This window comes from Brassica napus, chromosome A1 (genome assembly GCF_020379485.1).
Source record: "Brassica napus cultivar Da-Ae chromosome A1, Da-Ae, whole genome shotgun sequence".
NCBI classification, from domain to species: Eukaryota; Viridiplantae; Streptophyta; class Magnoliopsida; order Brassicales; family Brassicaceae; genus Brassica; species Brassica napus.
Genome location: NC_063434.1, coordinates 4,348,358 through 4,370,367, shown reverse-complemented (window position 1 = coordinate 4,370,367; position 22,010 = coordinate 4,348,358). Strand labels below are relative to the sequence as shown.

The following is a 22,010-nucleotide window of genomic DNA, read 5'->3' as shown; positions in this document are numbered from 1 at the left end:
TATTAATTAAATTGCAATTGTAAAATTAAAATGCTTATAGAAATATGGACAAACAAAAAGGAAAATAACAGTTTTTTCATACTTAACATTATAAATATGTCGACTATGATCATTGGTTTAGCACTGCTTTCATTTTGCATGCGACCCATATTCGATATTTTAGTAAAATATATACATTTGATGTAAAACAACTGAGTAAAGTATATAGATTTATATAATATATATATATATATTTAGAATATGATATTAAAAGTTTATATGTTTAAAACCTGTGTGTTTGCTCGATTTGTTCTTTATGAGCAAAAATTAAATTAGGTTATAGATTGAACATATTGGTTTATATAGTATACAACAAAGGGGTTGGTTCATTTTGAATCAAAATTCATATATGAAAAATCCTCATGAAAGATTGCATCCACTGAATTGAGGAGCAATAAATAAATAATTAATATATGCATTTATTCTGGGACAAATTATTAATTCGAGCCTATCAAGTGTCAGTAATAAAACTAAAAGGGATAATTATTTTATAAATACGAGCATGCATGTTTACATATACGAAGAAGAATCGTTACACAATATGTTAATCAATAGTGATGGTGAAAGTAGTACAAGCAAAGTATATGGTTGTTGGGCCATACCAAATTTTTATCAAAAGCATTCATTGTGAATGTGAAGTTGGGAGACGAACTATCCATGCAACAAAATAAAAGTATTATCATAATTTGATTTGCTTTTATTAGTTAAGTTTAGTATAAACATATCATTTTTTTGCTTCACCAAACTTGTGAATAGTTTTGATGGTTATGAATTGTTGTTGTTGACTAATAGGGTTCACACCGAAGTCTGAACATCTTAAAGTACAGTTGTTGACTATTTTGCCTGCTTACGTTGACCCCCTTTGCTAAAATGAATTATACAAGCACCGTCTATTTATTTTCATAAACGAGTAATTAATAACTAACCGAGCTTCAGAATTACATTTACAAAAACTAAATGAATTATTACGATGTGCTAAGCATTTTATAATCAGTTAATCTCAGTTCAATATAATAAAACCAAAATACAAAATGAGGAAAAATAAATAAATTAGTAAAGCAAAGAGAGAGAAGACAAGAAAAAGAGGAAGGAGAGTACAGAGCAGCATTTTCTTTCTTCCTAGCTTCTTCTTCTCTTTCTCTCTCTCTCTTCATATGTTTTGTCTGTACTGATATTCCGTAAAGAAACTCTTTTTTATTAAACTCCCTTTATCCCACTCCGTGAGCGCGTGGAAGATACCCTGCTAGAGAGAGAGAGAGGGAGAAGCAGATTTGGGAACATCTTCATAATCTCCGGCGGCATCTTCTCCGGCTGAGTTTCTGACGTACTCCAGCTACCTCCTAACAGTTGTACAGGTCTTTCTCTTCCTTCCCCTATGACTTAAAAAAGCTGAAAAAAGTATCTGAGTCTTCTGATCTCACTTCTCTAAAGCTTTCGCCTTTTTCTTGTTTGCCTTTGATCTCTTCTTACTAGAAATAGATTCTTCTGATCTTTACCTTTTTACTCTTCTCACTGCACCGATTAGCTTATTCTTCTTCTTCCTCTCTCTCTTATCTTTCCTGCATAGAAAATTACAGTTTTTTTTTTCCATTTTTTTCTGATTGGTTATAAAAGTTGTCGCATTTATTAATGCCTGTGACTTCTTTCTGGGTGGGTCACATTTTTAGTGTCTATATATATATATATATGATATGAGAGTTCATAGAAATTATACTAGAGAGTTCTATGATCTACCACTGATTTGCTGGAATCTGGTTTATTTCAGATCCAGTGTGCCTGAGGACTGACTCAGTTTCCTTCTGAAAATTGATAACAAAGGGTGAGTACAAAAGTGACTGTCTTTTGATTGTGATAGGTCTTGTGAAAATGGTAAATTGGTTCTTCTTTCCTTTTTGTATAGACTCTATGAAGTGTCACCCTTTGATTACAGAATCTTATTCTTCCTTCTTACCCAAACTCTTGTTTTGTTATGCTTTGGCCTTATTCTTCTTCTTTTTTTGCTGCTAGAAGAAAGTCCTCTCTTCTTCTAAACTCTCCTCCTCTCTTTAGATTCCAGCAAAATCTATTTTCATTTTGAAACCATTATTGCCTTTCATGTCATTTTCTTTTGCTTCCAAGCACCAATAGCAACCTTATATAAGCTGTGAAACTGCAGGGACCAAAAATGAATGAGCTCCGAGGCAGAAAGGTTCAGAAGATTGAAAGTCCGGTTCCTGGGTGCTTAGGGAGGATGGTTAACCTATTTGATCTAGGTACAGCTGTTAATGGGAACAAGATGCTTACAGATAAACCTCATCGTGATGGTAATGACTGAACTCCCTCTGCGACTAGTTTCTTCACTAGTCAAAAGTTATATTCAACTCAAAGGACGTAACTATATCTCTGTTTGAGTTTTGTATTCACTTGTGTGTTATTGACACGAGGTAGTTTGTTGGCAGGATCCTCTCTGTCAAGGAGCCGATCTGATGTCTCTCGAATGCCAAGCCCCTCCTATAAAGGCCACTCAGAACCTGACTTGGTAATATTTGGTTGAAACATTGTCATTATCCTTATTGGCACCACTTGATGTTTCTTGTTTGCACAGATTATGTCTGATTTAAGGAGAACTGCTTCTAGCAAAGCAAGTGGTACACCGATGAAGAAGCTCATTGCTCGAGAAATGTCAAGAGAGGTCGAACCTAAACAGAGCCCTACAAATGTGGTTGCGAAGTTGATGGGCTTGGAGACACTTCCCCAGACCGCTACACAGCGAAGCAAATCCAGAGGCTATTCACACTCTTCTATGGATGATGAGGTTCAAAAGTATCAGGAGCTCAGCAGAGAATATAAAGATGTGTATGAAACGTGGCAGTCGCCTCAGAAGGTGAGCTCTTCAAGGGATAGCTCGCCTAGAAAAGGAAGATATGATGAAAGCGCGACCGAGAAACTCGTTCGTCAGAAGTTTGCAGAAGCGAAACGTCTTGTTACTGATGATAGTCTTCACCAATCCAAAGAGTTCCAAGAGGCACTTGAAGTTTTGAGCTCCCACAAGGATTTGTTTGTTAAGTTACTCCAGGAATCAAATTCTTTCTCTCAGCAAAGTGTTCCTACTCATCAGTCAGAGGCGAAAAGGATCACAGTGTTGAGACCTTCAAAGGCTGTTGAGACTGAGAGATTTGTGGTTCAAGGAAGGAAGAACAAGCAGGTTAAGAAAGTGGCTTCTTCATCAAGTGGATGGGGAAACCGAGGAACCGAGGAAAGAAGTGTACAACAACCAACACGTATTGTTGTCTTGAAGCCTAGTCTAGGGAAGACTCTAGATACGAAAGGTGTTTCATCATCCCCATCCACTCCGAGAGGTGTATCCAGTGAAGGTTATTTTGATGATGTTAATCAGTCTAAAGAAGTGGCAAAGGAGATAATGCAACAAGTGCGTGAGAATCTGATGTGTCACCGTAGGAATGAGACTCAGTGCTCATCTGTCTTGTCCAATGGTTATATTGGTGATGACAGCTCCTTTAACAAATCTGATAACGAAGATCCGGTGGGTAACCTTAGTGATTCTGAGATCATGTCACCATGGGACTGTGCTAACAGGTTTGAAAGTCCTTTCTCTCCTTCCTCTTTCAGCCGAGCCTCGTTCTCTCCGGAGTCATCTGTCTGCAGAGAGGCTAAGAAGCGACTTTCTGAGAGATGGGCGTTGATGTCAGTAACCAGAGGCAGCACTCAGCCGCATAAACACGTGCCGAGAAGCTCCAGCACCTTAGGGGAAATGCTTGCACTCTCAGAGACCAAAGTGACTACTGGATCCTACGAAGATAGTGATGAGATAGTACCTGAGACAAGGGTGTCAACATCGTGTATAACCACTCATCTGAATCAAGTGGAAATGGATGGTGATTCTCTGAATATCCTTGCAAGGTCAAAATCAGTCTCTGACGCTTCCAAAGCACAGCTTCCTCAAGAGCTCACTGATACGGGAAGCTTGAAATCGTCATGGAAAGTTTCTAATTTGTTCTCGTTCAAGAATAAGAAAGCAAGCAAGGAGAAGAGAGATGCAACGCCTTCTTCAGTGACTCTTCCCAGCGAAGATTGTTTCCCTCCTGATGCATTACAACAGCAAAGTATAATCCCAGGAGAGGTATTCCATCAATTCTTTTAACCTCGAAGAGCCATTGGTGATTCTGAACATTCATGGTTAAATCAGCATCCATTTTTGATTTGTTTGCAGGAGGAACTGGCTACACCAAGGCCCCTAGAAGCTGGGAGTACAAGTGAGAAACAGGACGAGCTAAGTCCAGTTTCGGTTTTGTTTCCTCCATTTGAAGAGGATCCAGAATGTTCCACGTCAAGCAAGCTAGGTAAGTTCTCTGGTAGCTTAGCTTATTTTTAGAGAGTTTGTCTCCTCTTATGCTTATCCAAATGTTGCTTTCTCAACAGGAGAGGAGTTGTCTCTTAAATCTAATCTAATTGACAAGTCACCACCAATCGGGTCAATTGCTCGGATCCTCTCATGGGATGATGACTCTAAACCCGCAATGGGAGGAGTCCAAGAGGATGAAGACTGGTTCTTATTCATAGAAACAATATTGACAGCTGCTGGTTTCAGCAAGGGTTGCACCGTCTCTCATGACACGGTTATGCCAAACAGTCCATTAGACCCTTCACTCAGAGAGAAATACACCAACCTAGATAACAACAACAACATCAAGGAGTTCGTTAACGAAGGAAAACGCAGACAACACAGGTCAACTCGTAAGCTCATTTTCGACTGCATTAACTCCATCATTTCAGAAACAACGACTACGCGCATGGGCAATGATTATTCTCCGCCTTTAGACTTGGTGGAGCATGTCTGGTCTCAGGTCAAGGTCTGGCTTTCAGATGAGTATGTAGAGGACATGGACGCGAACAGCGTGGCTGCAGAGAGTCTAGTGAAGGAGGAGATTGTTGGGAGGAGATGGATGAATAGCTTTCAAGGTGAAGTAGACGACCTTGGGATTGGTATTGAAAGTGCATTGTTGCGAGAGCTTATAGAGGAAGCCGTTCTCGATCTTACAGAATGAGAGGAGAGGAGAACAAGTAACTACTACATTGAATAAAAAATGTAAGATAAGTGTAGTTTTGTCTTATGGGAAGATTTGTCTCAATTTTTTTTTGGTAACGACTGAAAGTGAAAACAAGATGCTATGTAACCATTGTTAAGGCAGAGCAATAATCACTTTTGTTCCCATTTTTAAACACAAATCTCGTTACGCTTTTGTGCAAACACACCAAAGAGAAACCAATGTTCCAATCTAAACATCAAACAATGACAGTTGTGTAATGCTGCTTATGCACACTCAAAAGTTACAACGGTAGCAAGAGAGGAAACAAAACGGAAGTAGTGATTCCAGACACACGAACTCAAGTCTTTTGAGTTAAACTGATGGACTCTGGTTCTGACCGTTGTTCAATCCGTACTGCAGAATAATGAAAGACGATCAATCACAAGCTTAGATCTTAAATACATGTTCAGGTGATTAAGTATTTTTTTTTACCTTCTCTCTGATGCGAGACCTCCAATTGTCAATATTGCTTGATCCAGAAGATGTCTGGTTAGCCTGTGGAGCAAGAAGGTTCTCACGTGCTCTATTAATCGGATTCTCGTAATCATCTTCATCGTCAAGGTCTGATTGTCTAGGAGAAACCATAGCTCTCAGAACCATAGCCAGTAGCAACGACAGTAACTGAAACACCAAAAACAAAAGGAGAGAACCATGAAGTAACTCAAATGTGGAAAAGGCAAGAACTGAGCTAGAGTTAGTTACCTGGACAGCTACAACACCAACCCCAACCCATTTGCAAATATCGATGTTTGCCTCAATGAAAGCTCGAAGGCTAGTGAGTTCTCCAGTTGGATCATACGGAAGATCCTAAAAGAGACACGAGTCTACAACCGTTTTACTACATCACAACGCAAGAAACAATTTTTCAAATGTGAAGAAGTGAAACTCACCTTCTCCCAGTGACGATCAATAGCTATGAATCCAACGAGAGCTGCTTCAAGTATGATGACAAGAGTTTTGAGGATTGAATACTAATACACCTATCAAGGACTAAACTTTCTAATAATCTTCACATTAGTGAACAAGAAGCAAGTGATTATATATTAATAGACAAGGATACGAAACACAAGCAGCAGCCATTGATAGCTTCAGCTGCAATGAAACCGATGATTGTGACAATGCAGACCAAGATCCCAATCGCCATGAAACAGTATATGAACCTGCATTGAATTTAAAAACTCAACCAATTGGAACATTCCTTCAAACATTAAACTGTGTCTTAGCTTAAACTCAATGTAAGAACACAATCCATCATCATCATGCATTTAAAGCTTTGACCTTTATCATTTGTCTTCTATCAAAATCAAAATTGACTAATGGAAACCATAAAAATGGAAACTTTTGACAACGGATAAGGAAAATTCGAATCGAAGACCCTAAAAATGGAAACTTTTTTTTGAAAAAGAGAGTACCATGGAGCAGGAAGATCTAGTGAGCGGAGGTTGAGACCCGAATCTCCGAGAACGAGACCGATGGGTTTCTGAAACGAGTCAGAGACGCTGTTGATCTGGTTTCGTGAGGTAGAGAAGAGATAAGGAGAGTCGGGAGAAGAAGCCGTGGGAGGCTGAGAAGGAGGAGGGTCGACGGGGACGTGGCGATTGTATTGATCGAGCATCCATATGGAGTAGATGATGATGGAGATGCCGATGAAGGCTTGGAGGAAATTGAGGATCTTGAGGACCGAAGCGAAGGAGAGATGGCAGCAGTTGTGTCGCATCTTTAACTCGATGAAAAAGCACAAGGAAAATTCTGATGAGCGATCTCAATGACAAAACATCTTTGTGTTATGATTTGCTGGCGGAAGAAAAAAAAAGTATAATGCTGTTTTGTCGGATAGGATCCGAAGCTTTGCTAATTATAATGGTCGTATTATTTGTTTGTTTAAAATAAATTATTAAATTATATAATGTCCCCTTCGTATAATTTAATCAATTCTCATTATTTATTATTGTTTAATACTACTTATGGAAATATTCAAGACTTTAACACACGTATTAAGCAAATATTCTTTCATAACTAAAATATCAATTATTGTTTATCGAAACATAAAGCAATCATCCGAATATAAATTGTCAAAAAAAAACATTTAATCCCGGGTGAGAAAGGTTCGAGATTACCGGGAGGAATCCGACTAATGTCAGACGTGACGTGAGGTTTGAAGCTGAAATTGATCAAGGTAATGAGGCCGAGCAAACTCAATGGGCTATTATAGTAACTTGGCCTATTAGTAATTGGGCTACGGTCATTAAGCTCACCATGGAGAGACTTTCCTCTTGCCTCTTCCGTAGTTCAAGTGGGGACTGTTTAGATTCAAGTGATGCAAAGCAAATGGTACAGCTTATATATGATGATTGTATTGCGATGATAATGTTAATGGTTATGATGGTGACAGGAGTTAAGTGTGCATGTGAATGTAGATGACTGAAAAAGATAGCCAACTACTTATAACCAACATACGACCTTTTGGTCTTTCCTCTTCTCTCTCTCAACTGATTTTGATTATACAAAATGTTATGTTTGCAAACTGGCATTTAACTGGGCCGCTTAGCTCTCTTCGGTTATTTTTTTCTTGTGATAAACCACATTCAGATATATATATGTCATCTCGTCATGTGCTGTTGTTGTTTTCTATATCGTTTCGATTAATCAAGAAGTTGGGAACGTCGGAACTCCAAACCAAATGTCCTACGATTATTAATTATACATGTATCCTGATCATATCTATCTAACATGAAGGAAAATTTGAATCTACTATAAAAGAAATATTAGATACAATTCTACCGCCGATAATTATATTTCTCCATTAATTAATTAATTCACATAATTAATTTTGTTTTTTGTGAGGATCGAAATCCATATTTCCTGCTGTAAAAGTATTAATAAATCATTGGTCAAACTACTGGACCAATGAAACTTTTACATAGTTCAAGTTATAGTGAAGATATTTTGAACAAATTAAAATTATAGCTACATGCACGTATTAAGTAACTATCAGTGGATCATGCCTCATTTTGAAAAATTGTGGACTATACATAGCTAAAAGTAATAAAATGTAAGATATAATACAACTAAAGAAATTGGTACTACCTATTCTGTAAAGATATAGTGTAATTCAGGATGGAACTTATAGTTTGGAGGATCGAGTGCTCATACGTTTGGTGTTCCAGGTAGTTGTGTATCATGTTTGGCGAGAGCGCAATGGACGCAGACACCAACAAGGCATTCAGGGGACAGAGTAGATGATTAGTACTATTAACAAGGTTGTCAAGAACAAGATAACATCTCTTGGGTATATATTTGATCACAAGCTCAATGGACTGCTAAGAAGATGGTTTGAAGTATTCAGTTAAGGAAAGAAGATCTTTTACAGTCTACAATTTTTCAATAGGTCTTAGAAGCTCATTCTTTATAAAAACTCATTTTTTTTTGTAAATGGCTCTTTTTGATTGATCAATAAATTTGAAATTTAATCAAAAAAAGAAAGATATAGTGTAATCGTTTAGGCGTTACTATACAACGTGGTAATATATTATTTTAGGTATGTATGTGTGGATTAAAAAGAAGTATATATGGATAACAATAATGCCAGCATTATTTATACATTAGCTTAAGACTTTTATGTTTTATTCATTATGTTATATATCCAATATCTAAATTTGTGGTCAGATACTTTTGATGACAGCTAATCATTTATTATTTTGGACCTAGCTATCGGACTTCAGTTCTGGTTAGGTCTAAAATAAGTGTTTGATTGGTCCATCTTATAGCTAAAGATTTGTGACTTTCACATTCATATAAACTTGTTGGCTATAACCATTAACACTACCTTATAAGATGTAGTTTATGTTGTGGCAGATCCATATACGTTTTGTTTGGTTCACTTTCAAGCTAAAACGTTACCATAAATAATTTCATTATAATCCAAGATCATCCTCCCTTAACTTTTTTTCCACTGATCATCCTCTCATAGCATGCGTTATTTGTTCAACATAACATGATTCATCTCTCTCCCAACGAAAGTACTGGATTCGAACTTAAATCCAACAACCATACATCAGTACTGCAGTTCTTACCTATTGATTTAATTTTGCATTCCATATGGTATCTCTTTAATTAGAACAGCTTTGTTTTCTCCTAAGTAGATCAACCGACAACAAAATAACATTTATTACATACACCAAAAAAAGTTAACCATTAAAACGATTTTCCGTTGTATATAACAAACGAAGAGACTAATCATCTTTTAAACTTTTCATATATTACGAAGTATCAACGAAGGCGTTCGCGTTTACATCATGTCCACACTTCTCCTAACATCGTTATGCGTAACGTTATTTCTTATGCCGCAACAAACAAATGCGGCACGAGCGTTCTTCGTCTTTGGCGACTCACTCGTAGACAGTGGTAATAACAATTACTTAGTCACCACCGCTCGTGCTGATTCTCCGCCTTATGGAATCGATTATCCGACCGGTCGTCCTACGGGTCGTTTCTCCAACGGATTAAATCTCCCTGACATCATCAGTATGGAGAAGCCATTTTTATTTACTTCATTTTCATTTTTATTTCAGTATTTTAGAGCTATTAAGAGTGATTTTTTCCTGGGGTTTAGGTGAACAAATCGGATCTGAGCCAACATTACCAATCCTTAGCCCCGAGCTCACCGGAGAGAAATTATTGATCGGAGCTAATTTTGCCTCTGCCGGCATCGGAATTCTCAACGACACCGGTGTTCAGTTTGTAAGTCATCTATCACATTATTCTATTGAAATAATCTCTTAATTTAATTTTTATATGAGATGAAGACAAAACTCGTTTTCATAGTATTAATTAATTCATGATGGTATTAGCTGATACTTTTCCTGAAAAATAAAGATCCAAATATAATTAATTTTGTTCAAACATTATTAAAGAATATAATAAAGGAGGAATGTAGAGAATAAAAATATAATAGTTCCTTTCCAATTTAAAATATATTCAGATATTCAGATCTCCTACAGCTCTGCTTATGTTTAATAACCAAAAGGGGCATTTTTGAGTCATCTATCACATTATTCTATCGAAATAATCTCTTAATTTCATTTTAACTAAAGTATTATGGGCTGAAGACAAAACTCGGCTTCATAGCATTATTACATGATGGTATTAGCTGAATAGTTTTTCCACTAACTAAAAATTTAATATGAAATATGATTAATTTTGTTCAAGCATTATTAGATTCGATGAAAATGTAACTGTAGAGAATTAAAATAAAAATAATTATCTAACTGAAACATACATTTAGATAGCCAGGTCTCCTATTTTGATTATATATATGTTTAATAACCAAAAACTGACATTTCCTCTGACCAATTTGATCATGAGATTCATTATTCCGATTATAGTTTTTTGTTCCTTTGAACTAAACCGGTTTTAGTCCTTTTCGATCTTAGAAACATTAAACTCGAGTTGCATCCGAAAAAACATTAAACTCCAAAACTAAGCTTTCATTTTCTTTCTTCTAAATATACATTTTAGAGTTCAAATGCTTACTTTGTTTTCCTCTGAGACAATAAAAGAAGAACCCTATATTTTAACCAAATCTAATATTTTTTCTTGTTGTGAATAAATAATGTAGTTGAACATACTTAGGATCGGTAGACAATTCGAGCTGTTCCAAGAGTATCAAGAGAGAGTGAGTGAGATTATAGGTTCAGACAAAACACAACAACTTGTAAACGGAGCTCTTGTCCTCATGACTCTTGGTGGAAACGATTTCGTCAACAACTACTTCTTGCCATTCTCTGCTAGAAGTCGTCAGTCTTCCCTCAGCGAATTTAGCCAGCTTCTAATCTCCGAATACAAGAAAATACTAATGGTATACATATATTTCTTGGGTTGCACGCTAGTCTTAGGGTATCATTATATATTCTTATGCTTTTGACTCTTGTTTGGTGATACAGAGACTGTATGAGTTGGGAGCAAGGAGGGTCATGGTTACGGGAACCGGACCCTTGGGTTGCGTACCGGCCGAGCTTGCTTCATCCGGAAGCGCAAACGGAGAATGCGCACCCGAGGCACAACAAGCTGCAGCCATATTTAACCCGCTTTTGGATCAAATGCTTCAAGGACTTAACCGTCAAGTCGGTTCTGATGTTTTCATTGGGGCTAATGCGTTCAATATGAATGCAGATTTCATAAACAATCCCCAGAGGTTTGGTGAGTACTCCTACAATGGTTTTGAAATTAGCAACTGTATGCCATTGTTACTTATGAAATTGCGACTTATATTCATCATTGTGAGTGCTTCAAAAAAAAAAGTCATCATTGTGCTATTATGCAAGTTTATATTTTCTGCCATTGTTGTTTTTGCTAATGGCCAAGAATTATTTTTCTGACCTAATTTGATCAAAATTTCATAGGTTTCGTGACGTCCAAGGTAGCGTGTTGTGGACAAGGAGCATACAACGGGCAAGGTGTTTGCACCCCGTTGTCAAGCTTATGTCCAGACCGTAACGCCTATGCATTTTGGGACCCTTTCCATCCGACTGAGAAAGCTACCCGACTCATCGTCCAACAGATAATGACTGGTTCGGTTGAGTACATGAACCCCATGAACCTTAGCACCATCATGGCGTTAGATTCCAGAATATAATCGAGGAAGCAATCTTTTCAGTATACGTGACATACGATGCCCAATTTGCAAGTGATATTCCCAGAATATATCTATTTGATTTTTGTTTACTACTTATCATTGTGTTGTTTATTAATTTCCAACTTTTCATATATATATTAAAGATTATGTCAAAAGAAGATTTTGAATCTGTGACCATGCATGCTTATGCCAAACAATGGTGTATATACTGGAGATGTTGTCTATGACAGGTTTAATGTGACAGCACTAACGTGGAGCCGTGGAGGAATCAAAATGCATTTCGTAAAAAGTTCTCTGGCCATATGATAGTGTTGTAAAATGCATACTTAGACCGTTAGACACATGCCTATATAGTGATTGTTACTCATGCTAAATTGTAACCCAAAAAAAGACTTAATGATTCAATCAGTGCCGGTCCTAGGAAATCTTAGACTAATAGCAAATTTTTAAAAAGGCCATTTTTCTGAGATTCGAATCTAGGTTAGGGACAAGAGAAGTTAGTAACCTTGAGATTTTACCACTAGACCAAATTTTGAAATTTTGTGGCTGAGATTTTTCAGCCAATGCTTGATTCAATGAGGGTTTTCAAGTAGACCCGAACTGTAAGTTGTGCAACTATAACGAGACGCAAGACCATGAGTTCTTTATGCGTTCTGATAATAATATGTAGACAAACCCAACCTTCCATTTCCTTCCAGCGATATTCACGCTAAACTAGGGGTAAAAGCGGCATCATACACTACACAGACCTAATTTGTCACCCTTTTTATTTTCTCGCTTGTTGGTAAGGTATTTGGACATTTCTTGGCTAGGTTGTTATTTGTTAAGTGTCGCAATAAAACCCGAAAAGTCATCTGCAGAAAGAGCCAATATCTAAAGCCTAGACTGGTTTTGGATGCTTTTGTGTTATGCCGATGTGTCGCCATCGGTCAGATGACTCAGATCAACATGGAAAGAGACATATAACGATAAATTGAAAAGAAAGAAAAATGATAAAATGCCTACGTAGAGAGTGATTACGTCATTGTTAATGCAAAAAAATGTCATAGCACACACATACACTATAAGCTTTCTGGTGAGAGAGATAGAACAGAGAGCTTATTATCCTGAAGCAAATAAGATTTGAAAAGAGAATCGGACAAAGAAAAATAATCGTAATGAAAACCTTAGAGAAGAAGAAAATATATTTAACGATTCTGCTCCAACCCTTATCAAAATTTTAGATTCTGCTGTATTCTTCTTTGTTCTGTAGATGGTTTCTCTTGGAAATTTCTGAGCAAACTAGAGAAACCTTAACCACAAATGTTTTTTTTCCTATAGCTTTGTTGTGAAGTTTCTACCCATCCATAATTTTATTTTTCTTTTATGGTAAAAGGTACATACAGTTCCCAAATTTCCAATATGTGTTTTAAGAGCTTGTTCTTTTTGTTATAACTTTCAACCACTATATACACCTGATTTTTAATTCTTTTGTTGAATTTTGACTTTTTGAAAAGTAAACATGGTAAAACAAGGGAGAAGAATCATGCATGACGATTCATGATTTTTATGAGAAACAATTGTCACATAGTCTAGTCTATGCAACCATTCTAGTTATGCAATACAGCACTGAGACATGGATACCATTTGTTTTATCGTTGATTCTTTGAATATATTGAAAACTAGTAACTGTGAGATTAGTGAAAAGTTGAAATGAAATGAAGTAATCATAAGCTGAATATTTTATTTATAATATATACAAAAGCAATAGAAAATTTTAAAACCATATCAAGGAGTTAATAAATACTTGAATACTATGCAAATATCTCGTTGCAATATGAGTTCTTTCCCTGTAAGAGAAAATTCATTCTCAAATATCAGTTTTGATATTCATCTTCCGATTGTTCAACTAGTGCCTTCTTTAGTTTTCTCCAAACTTCTCAAGAATAAAAAGTTTTACGCACAATTAACCAATTTTATCATACTTCCAAAATCTATTTTCCAATAATGATATGTTACACTTGCTATGATGAGTAGACATGAAACTCAACATATGAGCTAAATGGAAAGTTTGAACTTTTCTAGTCCTTCTCCTTTCGAAGATTGAATAACTCTCTCTATCATTTTGTTAAATGAGAAATATCATTCATTATCAACATAAAATAGAGCTTCAGAAATTTTCTGATTTTCGCAAATTAAAGATTCTCATATTAGGCAAAAGAGTATTCATCCGTGGGATATTAAAAAGAAGATTTGTCAAAAAATAATAGTTCATTTTTAAATTTCCGCTATTTTTTCCAGTAAATCTTTTCTCTTTCTTTTGCCAAAAAAAAAAAAATGTTGAAGTGTTAAGAAACTTCTGAAAATTAACGTCTCTTTACATATTCTCCATTCTGGACTAAAACGAAAAACCCTAAAGCTATAGCTAAAAGAGAAGAAAAATCTCCATTCAATATTGAAAGGCCAAAGGAAGAAGTTGAACCAACATTAGTGTTATAACTTATAAATAGAGAAACAAAACGAAAACAAATATTTACTACAGTTGATACAAGAATCTCATTTTTTAGTGACAGAATATTCCCCTAGATCCTCTATTGATCCTCCCGATTCTTCTTTGATATAGTGGTTTCTCAAATGGTTTTACAAGAATACCACTAGCTTGCTTGTTCTCATATGAAAATATAATTTATGTCCAGGGTGGACCCATCAAAAGAGATGAAGGAGACCAAAGAAAAGAGACAAAAGGGCTTACGTGTAGAGGGACGACGTCATTGTGAATGTCGCAAACGTCATAGCACGCACAGGGACACTCACTTCCGGGGCAGAGAAGAGAGAGAGAGGGAGGGCATATTATTTGTGTAAAGCACAGACTTCGGAGTCAACATTCATTATATTTTCAAAATAAAAAACAGAAAGAAATCAGTAGAAGAAAAATAAATTCAAAGGATCTGACCAAACACACTAACTTCCAAACATAACCCTTTAAGAACATCTCAGTTGTGTTGAACAAAAAAAAGGGGGTATATATAGAGATGGCAGTTCAAGGGCTTGCCCGCGGGCCTGACCCGAAAAGACCCATTGCGGGGCGGGATTGGGCAAAGATATTGTGGTCCGTTTAGTTGCGGGTCTCGCGGGACAGGACCGCGGCGGTACTGGGCCGAAGCGGGACGGGCCGAAGCGGGATGCGGGCAAACATTGAGGCCCGCTGCACTTTTCTCACCGAGAACAGAGCTAAATGGTGATCGGGTGATGACTATGGCCTATGGCCATTATTGCTCTCTATGTTTTTTCCCTTTCGATCGACAATCACAAGTTCTTGTACACAACTCATCTTTTTTGCATGTGATCAAAGACTCGCCTTCTTCTTCTCTTCTCTTTTCTTTTCGTTTCTTCATCTCTTTCCGTCTCATCACTTTTTCTTCTTCGATCAACGACCACAGAGCATCTTCTTCTTCTCCTCTACATAGTAGAGCGTCGTCGACATAGTAGAGCAATAGACTACACCGAACTACATCCAAAGCTCTGTTTTTTTAGTACAGAACACACTTCCTCAACAGATACCTAATTATCCAGCATCCATGTTCAGAAAATCTATTAATAATGCATTTACTCTTATCTTTGTTCTCTACAGCTGCTCCCATGGACTCTTTGAACAATACTGCTGTCTCCAAGCCCAGCTTCAAAAGCAGAGGAGATGAGAGCATGCTTAAGATCACTAAGACGAAACCACAAGTAAGAAAAACGTTTTATGTTTAAGAGCTTAGATAACAAACAAGAAACTTACATACGTTTGCGGCATCTGATTTGTTAAGAAACAAGCAAGATGTTGTTATGTTTCTTGATTATGTCATTATGTGTTTCTAAATTTTGTCCCTGAATATTCCAAAGCCTTTTGTTTTCTATAGCTGAACAACCAATCGTGCATGTTTTAATGTTTAGAGCTAATGAAAAAAATTAGTTTTGATAACTGAACAAGAGTTTATATATATATTTTGATGTTTGTTTCTGTGTCCAGACGCAAGTGAGTTATGTTTGATCATATTGTTTCGTTTATGCAGGTATGATGACCCGACGTCCCGCGGGCCGACCCGCAAAGCCCATGTACTATGCGGGGCGGGATTGGTCAGCCCTCGACAAGACCGCATCCCGCGCGGGCCTGTCCCGCTGAGACCCGTTTGAACTGAAGACCGCGGCGGGGCGGGACGGGACGGGAAGACCCAATTGCCATCTCTAGGTATATATCTCAGTTGTCAACAGTTTTTTTGTGTTCTATAGGTAGTTTCTTGGAGCAGGAACCTTCTCGCCAAAGATGAAAGTCTTCTTATGGTCCATGGTGCAAAGAGCTCTTCCTTTGGGGGAAAACCTACAGCGAAGAGGAATCACATCAGACGTATCGTGCCCACACTGCAAGGCAACGGAAACATCAATCCATACTTTCTTCTTGTGCCCGTTCGCTCAAAAGGTTTGGGAAAAGATCCCCCTGCATCATACAGTTCACATAGCTGCAGACGACACTATTGAAACCATCCTGTCCAAGTTCCGTAACACGATATGCCTACCACCCTCAGGAGTATCATCTCCTATATTCCCCTGGACCTGTTGGACCATATGGACAACAAGAAATAAGTTAATCTTCGAGAATCTATCCTCTAGCCCTGAAGAGATAGTCGCAAAAAGCATAACTTTGGCAAGAGAGTGGAGTACGGCTCAAGCAAAGGAACCAAAGCAGAACACCACGTTCCCTGGACAAACAACGCGACAAGGACAAGAACCTCCGAGGTATCGACCACTCCCCCCCGATACGATCACTTGCAAGACAGACGCATCGTGGGACAAAACAACAAGGAGAGCAGAACTAGCTTGGATCTGTTCAGGAAGCGAAGGGAACACCATACAACAAGGCACTGAGTTACAAGAATCCGTCGCTTCACCCCTCGTGGCTGAGGCTCTCGCTGTTAGATCAGCAATCATCGCAGCAACATCAAAGGAGATCAAAAACCTTCGAGTGTTGTCTGACTCTTCAACGCTCATCAGAGCTATTACCACCAATCGACAGGAAAAGGAAATCTTCGGAATCGTCTTCGACATATCCAACAGATCTTTTCTGTCTTTCAATCTATCTCTTTCGATTATCTACCTAGGGCTCAAAATTTGCAAGCCGATCGCTTAGCAAAAGAAACTCTTCGTTCTTCTTTTTCTGCATGTATCGGGCCTCTAGTGGGCTAAACAAATCTTCGGGGTTTTATTAATATATGGATTTGAACAAAAAAAAGGTAGTTTCTTGGAGCTTTATGGCTGGCTAAACCAGAAGTGAAACCCGAACAACAAAAACTTTAGAAAGCCCTTTCTCAAAAGAAAAAAAAAACAACAAAAACTTTTTCTTTTTAAATGTCAAAATCTTTTATTTACTTTTAACGATAACTTAATTTAACAATACTATATAGGATAAATCTCACAAAAATCCTAAAATTATTTATTTTTACCAAAAGAATATACGAAGAAGAAAATTACTAAAATATATTTCATTAAGAAGTTAAAAGACCTTTGGACTCTTAAATTATATAAATAAATATTTAAATAACTAAAATATTTTTTTATATTTAGATAACTAAAACATTTATTTTGAAACTATTTTAAAATTTAAATATTATTTATTATTTTTAAGAAAATCTTAAAGTCCACCTGAAATCACAACCTATATTTAAACTATAAATCTAGATTAACAAATCTTATCAGTATAAATGTCTTTTACCTTTTCAGTACATTCTATTTAGGTTATTTTGATATATATATATTCTTGATAAAAACGTTTTATTATTATATTAAAAAATTCTGTGATATATATTATATATTGTTAATGATAATAGGGGTAGATACATAGAGTTTCACAAGTTTCCAATATGAGTTTTTGGGACTCTCAGAGGATTTTGTATCTTTATGTGTTATAAGATATGAATCAGCTCTGTTCCCGACTTTGGAACCGACGATGATTCTTCTTCACCTTCTTCTACTTCTACTTCTACTTCTTCTTCCTCCTCCTTGAATCTTAATCTCCTCCAGAACATTAATCCATCATGTAAGTTCCGTTCTGATCGTCTCTTTATTTCTTCTTACTCACACGGTTCTTTTTTTTTTTCTTGCAATGTAATGACAGGAATCTGAAGTTCGGGTTTGGTTTTCTTTGTCAGGGGTGAAGATGATATAGTGGAGCTCTTATGGAAGAGCGGCCAAGTTGTTGAAAGCAGCCAGACACAGAGACCACCTGTTCCTCCTCCCATTCTCCGAGGCAGCGGTAGTGGAGGCGGAGAAGGAAATGCTCAGCTTCCTCAGCCTCCACCTCTCCAGCAACGTTCTGATGATCAGAATCTTTTCATAGGCGAAGACGAAATGGCGTCTTGGCTTCTCCATCATCCTCTCCGCGAAGAAGATGATTTCCACTCCCATCTTTTCTACTCCGGCGTAGTCTCAGCCGTCCCATCTACTCAGCCGCAGGCCTCCGTCTCTCTCACACCACCACAGCCACCGACGGCGGCGGAGAGACCGATAGGTCAGGTTATGGCCGAGAGAAGGGCGGAGAGCTTCTTCAACTTCTGGAGGCTTAGAGGGAATATACATACGGGCGGTAGAGTTGAAGCAGCAGCTGCACCGTGGGTTCCCGTGGTTAAAGATTCGAAGCAGGTGGGATCAAGCGCGACTCCGTCGTCTTCGGCGGCGACGGCCACTAGCGGAGTCTTGCAGGCTTTTGCAGTTCCGAGGCTTGGTCAGAGTGGGGTTGATACTGTTTGCGAGATCGCCGGACCATCTTCGTCGGTGGTCTCAAAGACCGAAACGGAGCTGTTTCGGATAGAGACAGAAGCTGGTGATGATGAGAGGAAGCGAAAGGAGAGAGAAGAACCCGCTGATGATACCGAGGTGAGTCAGTGCTCTGAGGTGCATGTTAGTCACTTGGACAGGTGCAGTTTAGTAAGCCTCATGGTTTTGATAAGTCAACTATGTTTGGTTTGGTGGCGTTACAGGAAACTGGTGAAGAAGCTCGTGGTTCAACTTCTAGGAAGAGGTCACGCGCTGCAGAAATGCATAGTATCTCCGAAAGGGTTCTTCTTTCACATTATCCTTTCTTGAGTCTCAAGCAACAAATGTAATGCCTCTCCTGTTTCATCTCACTTCTTTTTTTTGTAACAGAGAAGGAGAGAAAAGATCAACGAGAAGCTCAAGGCTCTCCAAGAACTCATTCCTCGCTGCAACAAGGTTAGTCTTGTACATATCTTTCTTACTCAAGGTATATAAGGTTAATGATTTTGACTGAGATCTCGTGTTCGGCTTCTACTTTTGAACAGACTGATAAAGCTTCAATGCTGGAAGATGCTATCGAGTACGTTAAGTCGCTACAGCTGCAAATACAGGCATGTCCTGAGAAAAAAACAAAGTTGTGTTTCTTTTTGTTGGTAATAGATCTCATGCAGAAAAATAAAAGGTTTAGAATTTTTAGAGTTCTTCCTTTTTTCTTTTTTTTTTTGTTAATCAACAACCGTTGTCAGCTGCGACCATAGATTTTGGTTAACCTACATGTCTGCAGAAGATTCATCTTCGTGGAAGGTTTTATAAAAAGTTTCATGGAAGAGGATATGCAATAAGTCTCTACTTGGAAACTATGGTACTTGGATTAGATAGATGGACTTGATAGCTGATCGCTTTTATTATTCCCTGTTTCTTGCATGTCATGCATATGCTTCCCACGTTTACAGCTTTATGAAGAAGGATCATGACCAAGTCAATTTTTACCTGAATCAAAAATGCAGATGATGTCAACTGGATGCGGTGGTATGATGCCGACGATGTATACACCAAATATGCAACGTTTCATGCCCCCCTCATTAATGGGAATGATGGGCATGAACCGGCCTCCATTTATACCTTTCCCTGGCATGGCTTTACCTAGGCCGGCTCATATGGAAGGTCTAGGTCCACCGTATCCAGCACCGCGGTATCCTTTTCCAAACATTCAGGCATTTGATCCATCCAGAGTCCATTTACCAAGTCAACAACCTGACCCGGTCCCGAACCAGCCTCAGTTTCCGGGTTACATGAATCCTTATAGTCAGTTCGTAGGTCTCCAACAAATGCAACAACCTCCTCCTCCTCCTACTCAGTTGCCGGTAATTCTTCCCCATTATCCATTGTGCTTATTCCCCTGTTCCTACATATCGCCGATAGCTCACAAGATAGAGTTTTAAAATGTTTCTATAGAATCAATCATCATCCCAGCTGAGTTTCAGCCAGGCAAGTAGTAGTAAGGAACCTGAAGATCAGGATAACAAACCAAAAAAATAGTAAGAATAAGGGAATGGCCTGAGGCATTTCTAGCGAGATGAGTTAATGCTCATGATTTGACAGATACATCTCCATCGTGTTGTTGCAGGTTAATAAAGGATCGGTTCTCCAAGCAAATCCAAAAAAGTTGAAGATATAACCAGAGACATAGCATGTAAATTTTAGTCAAGGTTAAAGTAGGCCCAGCTTTTCTGTTTCTGTAAATGTCAGAACATGGAATCTTGAGGGTAATATAGACAGACAAGGTGAGTAAGAGAAGTGATATATGTGTTCACCAAAAACGGTCTTGTTTTTCTATAAAGACAATGAACATTTCTCTCACGCACCAAACAATAACACGTTGTAACGAAAACAATAATTAAGAGTACTTCTGGAACTTATGTTTGCATGCTGCGACTACGATCATTGCTTGTCATTACTCTTGGAAATGCTCGATAGAGTCTGAAATTCACAAGTTGAATATAGAGCTATGGTTTTATACTGAATGAGCTGAAGTTGATTAAAGATGTGTCATCATCTATATTGCTTTTTAGCAAAAAAAAAAAAAAAAATCTATATTGCACACTCATGTACCGTAGATATGTATTGTGATATTAAATATGTTTATTACATTGCAGGTAATCATGTGTTTTGCAAGAGGACGAAAAATATAAAATCAGATTGTCACTTTATTAAGGATGATATACAAGCGGAGATTCTACGTATGAATCATATACCACAGTGGATAAACTAGTAGATGTCTTTACTAAAATCAGAAAAGGAAAACAGTAATCTACTAGACATTCCAAACTGACATGCCTCACAGAGCTGGGAGCTTGATTTATTGAGAACTATGGCCTTATTCCGAGAGAGACGCTGGAGAACATCTCGATGAGGATAACCTAGACTCATGTGCCAAACATCACCAGTAGTAGCTTGCTGTCTGTGAGAATAAATTCATGAACTGCAGGTTCTCCAATATGTAAAGATCTTTCTGTCTACTACCCTTGGTGAAAAACTGCCTTGTCTGTTTGTCCTTCACAACAACACTATCAGAATCGAACTCAATGGAACAAGAGTAATCAGCAGTAAGTTTTGAAACTGATAACAGAGAGTTATTGATAGAGGGGCAAAAACAAGAACGTCTTTCAACAATAATTTACCTTGCAGACTAGGCAACACAGCAGTACCAACATGTGTTATGGGGAGGTAATCACCATTTCCAACCAAGACAGTATCCTCGCTTGTGTACGCGTGAGAAGACTGCAGCTGAGAGGACGTGTTGGTGATGTAAGCTGTTGCACCCCAGGCTGCATACAACTCATGTCCTGGAACTTGAGAGGTGTTGTGAGCGTGCATAGCAGTGTGATAGTCTTCAGCTTGGTATGAGTGGTCAAACCGCTTGTAACACAACTATAAGCTGTATGACCATATTTGTTTCAGATTTGACACGTAGGTCTGTTCTCTGAAGAGGATACTCCTCACCCAAAGTAAATACTTGATATTTTTATGTACTAACTTGAAGGGGAATTTTGAGACCTATATATGTATTATATGATATTTATGAATTAAAATTTTAAATATTGTTTATTAGTTTTAGAGTTTCCTATATATAATCAAAATATATTTTTTATTTGTAAAGAGTAACAACAAATAATACAAAGAAATTGAGATTTTTTTTGTCCATCTCAAATTGGTTTTAGCAAATATATAATAATATTTTAATATAACTTAACAATATGATTTAATTTTTAAAATAATTGAATCAACTATAAGATGATAAGTATTATAGTAAGATGATAAGTATTATAGTATCTCATGAATATTTCATAAGTTATTTTTTGAGAACTATCTTTTGTTCTCCTTCTTACTTATATATATATATATATATATATTTTAAATATCGAGATACTCTTTGAAAACTTTCTATTGGAGGTGCTATAAGAGCAACTTCAACGCTA

The 22,010-nt window shown here is 37.5% G+C and overlaps 4 protein-coding genes, 1 long non-coding RNA gene and 1 pseudogene across 7 annotated transcripts; 4 read left to right on the top strand and 2 right to left on the bottom strand.

The window, feature by feature from the left end:
* Positions 1 to 1,091: 1,091 nt before the first annotated feature.
* On the top strand, positions 1,092 to 5,259 carry LOC106399387. 3 transcript variants are annotated; one of them, XM_048781760.1, is made up of 7 exons: positions 1,100 to 1,394; positions 1,805 to 1,858; positions 2,195 to 2,342; positions 2,467 to 2,557; positions 2,624 to 4,159; positions 4,250 to 4,379; positions 4,459 to 5,259. In XM_048781760.1, the coding sequence occupies exons 4-7, from the start codon at positions 2,516 to 2,518 to the stop codon at positions 5,082 to 5,084; spliced, it is 2,334 nt and encodes a 777-aa protein (XP_048637717.1). In that variant the 5' UTR covers positions 1,100 to 1,394; positions 1,805 to 1,858; positions 2,195 to 2,342; positions 2,467 to 2,515; the 3' UTR covers positions 5,085 to 5,259. The 3 variants fall into 3 exon arrangements, with proteins under 3 accessions (XP_048637716.1, XP_048637717.1, XP_048637714.1); XM_048781757.1 differs by having other exon boundaries at positions 1,101 to 1,394; positions 2,478 to 2,557; XM_048781759.1 differs by lacking the exon at positions 1,805 to 1,858 and having other exon boundaries at positions 1,092 to 1,394; positions 2,478 to 2,557.
* On the bottom strand, positions 5,211 to 6,966 carry LOC106399296 (tetraspanin-20). The gene is made up of 6 exons (XM_013839802.3): positions 6,539 to 6,966; positions 6,187 to 6,286; positions 6,017 to 6,097; positions 5,829 to 5,933; positions 5,559 to 5,747; positions 5,211 to 5,480 (listed from the first exon to the last, which is right to left on the bottom strand). The coding sequence occupies exons 1-6, from the start codon at positions 6,841 to 6,843 to the stop codon at positions 5,439 to 5,441; spliced, it is 822 nt and encodes a 273-aa protein (XP_013695256.2). The 5' UTR covers positions 6,844 to 6,966; the 3' UTR covers positions 5,211 to 5,438.
* A 2,390-nt stretch (positions 6,967 to 9,356) lies between these two features.
* Positions 9,357 to 11,929, top strand: LOC106372535 (GDSL esterase/lipase At4g28780). The gene is made up of 5 exons (XM_048781765.1): positions 9,357 to 9,650; positions 9,739 to 9,866; positions 10,744 to 10,983; positions 11,069 to 11,324; positions 11,528 to 11,929. Exons 1-5 carry the CDS (start codon positions 9,422 to 9,424, stop codon positions 11,758 to 11,760), a joined length of 1,086 nt encoding a protein of 361 aa, XP_048637722.1. The 5' UTR covers positions 9,357 to 9,421; the 3' UTR covers positions 11,761 to 11,929.
* Positions 11,930 to 12,161: 232 nt separating this feature from the next.
* On the top strand, positions 12,162 to 16,993 carry LOC125610068. The gene is made up of 2 exons (XM_048781768.1): positions 12,162 to 14,759; positions 15,974 to 16,993. The coding sequence occupies exon 2, from the start codon at positions 16,049 to 16,051 to the stop codon at positions 16,907 to 16,909; it is 861 nt and encodes a 286-aa protein (XP_048637725.1). The 5' UTR covers positions 12,162 to 14,759; positions 15,974 to 16,048; the 3' UTR covers positions 16,910 to 16,993.
* LOC106356456 lies at positions 13,827 to 15,801 on the bottom strand. Its single transcript, XR_002653154.2, has 3 exons — positions 15,524 to 15,801; positions 15,350 to 15,454; positions 13,827 to 15,247 (listed from the first exon to the last, which is right to left on the bottom strand). It is a non-coding gene; the product is annotated as an uncharacterized LOC106356456 (long non-coding RNA).
* Positions 16,994 to 17,881: 888 nt separating the features above from the next.
* On the top strand, positions 17,882 to 21,569 carry LOC106355878 (annotated as a pseudogene).
* The last annotated feature ends 441 nt before the right edge of the window (positions 21,570 to 22,010 follow it).